We start from the raw sequence: 5551 nt of genomic DNA on the forward strand, positions 1-5551 counted from the left end.
GTACATGGAAGAGTTATGTTGCTTGAAGCCAAAGAGATCACAAATCTTGTTCATCAACCTATTATCGAATGGCTTTACATTATCCATTATTATGTAACGAGGAATGCCAAAGCGATAAATAATATTTACCCGGATGAAACTTGCAACATTTTCCTTCTTTACTTCCTTAAGAGCAACAACTTTAGCCTATTTTGAGAAGTAGTCGATTGTAGCCAAGATTTATAGGTGCCCACCAGAGAACTTTGGCAGTGGTCCAACAACATCCAACCCCAAGCGTCAAATGGCCAAGATGCAACAGTCGGGTACAACACTTCAGGAGATTGATGAATAAAATTCACATGGAATTCATAAGCCTTGTATCTTCGAGCATAATCCATGCAATCTTTTACCATCGTTGGCCAATAATATTCCATCCTTTTTATATGGAAGTGGAGCTTTGGTCTAGACTGGTGTGACCCACAAATCCCAGAATGTGCCTCTTGTAAAGCTTGGAGTGCTTTTTCTTCCCCTAAGCATTGCAAGAGTACTCATTCGAATGACCTTTTGTATAGAGTATCTTTGTAGTAAAGGAAGCTAGGTGCACGACGACGGATTTCAGTCCTTCTAAGCGGATTTTCTAGAAGTATCCCATAGCACAAGTAGTTGATAATGGGTTGTCGCCATTCTTCTTTCTCAACTTCAAAAATAGCGACAAGATGCTTGAGTTCATTTTCTTCAACTTTAGCCTCATTTGGCGGCGGTACTATCCATGTTTGGCAGATAGTAACTTGCGCTTGATCAGGCAGGATTAACAATAAAGCTAGGGAAGCTAAAGCATCAGCCTTTTTATTTTCTTTCCTTGGCACATGCTGAGTAGTCACATCACCGAGCCACCCTATTAAGTTTTTAGCGTAATCATGATATGGGTGTAGTTCAGGTTTCTTGACCTCGTAACTACCTAAAAGCTAATTGACCACTAACTAAGAGTTACCAAAGACTTGCAATTGCAACCATTTCATTTTGATAGCTATTTCGAGCCCAAGTATTAGTGCTTGATACTCACCAACGTTGTTAGAGCAGAGTTGCGTCAACATAAAAGAGTAGGGCAGAACTTCACCTTGAGAAGTGACAAATACTACCCCAACACCAGCTCCTCCGCGATGTGCAACACCATCAAAGTACATCTTCTATGGAGGCTGAACTTCAATGACCATGGCGTCCTCATCAGGTAGTTTTTCAGTTTGCTCCCAATCATCAAGTATAGGGTGATCTGCCAAGAAGTCCGCTAACACTTGTCCTTTTATGGCCTTTTGTGGGATGTACACGATTTCAAATTGTTGAAACTGGAGGTACCACCTTGCTAGTCGATCATTAAGGATAGGTTTTGACATCACGAACTTGATGGGATTTGCTCTAGAAACCAAACGAATGACATGAGCTTTAAAGTAGTGCTTCAACTTTTGGATTGAGAAGACTAGCGCCAAACATAAATTTTCAATTGGCGAATAATTCAGCTCATTTGGTGTCATCATCCTGCTCAAGTAGTAAATGGAGTTTTCTTTCCCTTCACTATTTTCTTAGGCCAACTACGCTCCAACAGACCTATCTTGTGCTGAAACTTATAGTATCAATGGCTTTCCAAATATATGGGCTGCCTAAACTGGAGGCTTCATCAAGTAAGATTTAATGGTCTCAAAGGCATCGCTACACACTTGGTCCCATTTGAAAGGGACACCTTTCTTCATAAGATGATTGAATGGTTGGCACCTCCCAGCTAGGTTTGAGATGAATCTTCTATGGTATGCTAGCTTTCCTTGCAGACTTTTCAATTCATGAATATTGCGAGGCTCGGGCATTTTCAAAATAGCATCTATTTTGGCTTGATCAATTTTGATACCTCGATGTCGGATAATGAAACTAAGGAACTTTCCGGAAGTAACTCCAAAAGCGCATTTCAATGGATTCATCCTAAGTTGATACCTCCGGAGAAACTCAAACACCATTCTCAAGTCTTTTAAGTGGTCGCCCCTCTTTCTTGATTTTACCACCAAGTCATCCACATAGCATTCGACATTCTTGTGGAGAAGGTCATCAAAGATATTTTGCATAGCTCTTTGGTAAGTAGCACCAGCATTCTTCAAGCCTAAAGGCATTACCTTGTAGTAATAAATACCTTTGGGGGTACGGAATGCAGTAAGCTCTTCATCTTTTGGCGCCATGCGGATTTGGTTATAGCCTGATGAACCGTCCATAAATGATATTACCTTGTACCTATTAGTAGCATCGATCATCAGCTCTGGCATAGGAAGCGGGAATTCATCTTTTGGACACGCGTTGTTGAGATCCTTGAAGTCAACGCACACTCGAATCTGGCCATTTTTCTTCCTTACAGGGACTATACTTGAAACCCATGTTGGGTATTTAACTACACGAATAAAACCAGCTTCGATGAGTTTGTTAACTTCGGTTTCAATCAAGGGAACCAAGTCCGGCCTAAAGTGCCTTTGAGCTTATTTAACAGGGCAAGCACCTTTGTTGACTGCAAGGTGATGGACTGCTACTTTTGGGTCCAAGCCAAGCATCTCTTTATAACTCCAAGCGAAGACATCCTTGAACTCCTTGATTAACTCAATATAAGTGCTCTCTTCATCAACTTCTAGTAAAGCACTTAGGCAGGTGGGTCTTGGTTCTTCATCGGTACCAAGGTTAACTTCTTTTAAGGCATCAACTGTTGTCTTCATTCCTTCTTCAAGTTGAGGTGGAGCATCCTTCACATCTTCATCTTCTTGAGGCTCCCCATCGTTGAAGAATATATGATAACACGGTGAAACATCCTCAAATTCTGCATTACCCTCCATTGAAGATGGAACGTCATTCTCAACTTGTACAGTAACATGATATGAAGAACCCACACATTCTTCATCTTCATCACGTTCCTTAGTATAAACCACAGTATATGGCTTTACCTTTAGTACTTCTTTACATGAAACCACAAGTTTTGTTCGTCGCCTCATTCTAGAAGAAACCAAACTTTTGAAATCTTTAGAGATCTCCTGGATTTTGGATGAAGCGGGTGTTCTTATGCTTTGAAAATTTCTCCGGGACTTGTTCCCCTTCTTTAATGGACCCAATATTTCAAACACGGAGGTACTCACAGGTGATTTTCCAAGTCGATCAAAAATAGAAAGCTTGTTAGAAGCAGTCGATTCATCTTCTACAGAGATATAATTTTTGCTCGCCCTTCTTATTGAGATGCGCACGGGTGACGGTTGCTTGTATCCCAAACCTTCACGTGGTTTCCTCGTTGTAGCTTTTGATGGGAGCTTTCCTAACTTTGACGACTCATTGGGATTGTATCCAGCTTTTGCAAATAGCTTATAAGCGTTAGGGTCCAAACCTTCATCTGTTCGCTTTGTAGGGAGTGCCACATTCTGCAAATGATTTTGGGCTACAAACCTTGCAAGCGGCTTCGAGGACAACTTTACTGCCTCAATCTGTTTTACCGGAAGAGTTAACTCCTTTAGCATGTTAGTTTGGAGATTAGATGATTTTCCCTCGTCTTTCTACCTTTTAGGGACATATTGGAGCGCATGACTCACTTTCTTGCCATAAGGCACAATACCCCGTCTATAAGATTTATTCGCGTTGGGTTGTACCTCCTCGGTAACATCTTTGACTCTACCAGTAGTCACTTCGGTTCTTTTAGTTGTGGGCTCGTCATTTTTGCTTTTTATGACATCATCGGCTTTTAGCTCCTTCAAAATACAGTTCTTCAAGTAGAACTTTGCATCGACAAAGTGTGACTCTGCCTCGGTGAATGGCTCATCATTAGCAACTATATTCGTCTCAACTTTACCTTCGTAGTATTTCAAACATTGATGGTAGGTAGATAGAACCACTTTGTTCTTATGTATCCAAGGCCTTCCAAGCAAGACGTTGTATGAAGTATTTGCGTCGATCACATGTAGTCATGCGCTTGATTGCATATCTTCAATGATGATTTCCATCCTGATCGCGCCTATGGCTCTTTGCCCTTGGTTGAATCCTTGGATCATCACACGACTTTCTAAGAGTTCATTCATGGGAATGCCAAGTTCTTTTACAGTGCGAATTGGCAAAATGTTCATTGAGGATCCTCCATCAACCAAAATTTAATTTACCCTTTGATCAGGCATATATCCAACCAGGTACAATGAGCGGTTATGAAGAGTGTCACCTAGCAGAATATCGTCATTTGTGAACGTGACTTTTTCTTCACAAGCACTAACTTCTTGAGGAGTGAACACGATGAGCTTTTCCGAAGATTGTGCCAACTGTCACGACCCTAGTTCACCCTCCATGAACTGTTGTGACGACACCTAGTCTCTACGACTAGGTAAGCCTAACAATTTGCGTAAAGAGGGAAAACAACAGATAAAAAAAACTTATACAACTACGGAATAAACATAATGAAGGTTTAAGATGCCGCTCGGCATATACAAATATAAACTCTCAAACTGATCAACTTTCCAAAACCCGGAATCTCATGAAATCACAAGCTATAGATATTACATAGCGTTCTAACTCCAGAATGTCTAAATCAAGGGAAATACAGAAGGGCTATAACTATAAGAGAGAATGGAGAGGGACTCCTCAGTTTGCGGATGCGGCAGATATACCTCGAAGTTTCTAGAGAATCGCCTCACCTCAAGGATGATAGGGCTGAGCAGAAGGACCTGGATATACACATGAAAAATATGCGCAGAAAGGGCATGAGTACACCACAGTGGTACTCAGTAAGTGTCAAGCCTAACCTCGGTCGGGTAGTGACGAGGAAGGTCAGGGCCCTATTGAGGTTAGATGAAAAAAAGGTAAAATAGTGTAGAATATGACAATATAATTAAGTGCTAACAGAATGAAGTATCACAGGATAATAAGAACAACAACAACTACAACGGAAAGAGAAAAACACAGAGAGAATGTAACTCCACACAGCAATAGCAACCGGGGATCTCCCAGGATACCGTCCTGTAGTCCCCAAATGTAAATATCCAGTGGATCTCCCAGGTGTCATCCTGTAGTACAACCAATAGTGCGCGAGGATCTACCGGAATCCCAATCCGTAGTCCCAAATGTAAATACTCAGTTTTGGGGGAATCTACAGGGTGCAGTTCTGTAGTTCCAATGTAAATGTGCAGGGGGATCTACCGGAATACCAATCCGTAGCCCCAAAGTAAACAAGTAGGGGGATCTCCCGGGATACCGTCCCGTAGTCCCAAAGTAAACACACATCAGCAACATGAGAAATATTCAATTCAATCTAAATTTCATACCAAGGTAAAACAGGCATTTCTAACCTAGCATGCCGCACTAAATTTAAATAAGGCAGTTTGAGAAAGTAAAGTAATTAAGTCAATTAGGCATGCTTCCCTAAGCTAACAGTAGGCTTAAATTGCAAGTAGTGTAAACAGGGAAAGAAAACACAGTTATATTTACTATAATGAAAACAGGATTTTCAACAGCTAGCACATGTACGCATTCGTTGCCTCACGTACAAGGCATTTCAAACATCAACAATACCAAATCCTAAGGG

General features: G+C 41.2%; 1 protein-coding gene across 1 annotated transcript; it reads right to left on the minus strand.

Moving 5' to 3' along the window:
* Nucleotides 1-527: 527 nt before the first annotated feature.
* Nucleotides 528-1163, minus strand: LOC138873268 (uncharacterized). The gene is made up of 2 exons (XM_070151712.1): nucleotides 1043-1163; nucleotides 528-937 (listed from the first exon to the last, which is right to left on the minus strand). Exons 1-2 carry the CDS (start codon nucleotides 1161-1163, stop codon nucleotides 528-530), a joined length of 531 nt encoding a protein of 176 aa, XP_070007813.1.
* Nucleotides 1164-5551: the final 4388 nt, after the last annotated feature.

Source organism: Nicotiana sylvestris, chromosome 7, assembly GCF_000393655.2.
Source record: "Nicotiana sylvestris chromosome 7, ASM39365v2, whole genome shotgun sequence".
NCBI lineage: Eukaryota > Viridiplantae > Streptophyta > Magnoliopsida > Solanales > Solanaceae > Nicotiana > Nicotiana sylvestris.

Coding starts and splice junctions, on each gene's coding strand:
- LOC138873268 (XM_070151712.1), bottom strand. CDS start 1,163: ATGTACTTTGATGGTGTTGCACATCGCGGAGGAGCTGGTGTTGGGGTA. Junction 938..1,042: donor ACTCTGCTCTAACAACGTTG/GTGAGTATCAAG, acceptor ATTAGCTTTTAG/GTAGTTACGAGGTCAAGAAA.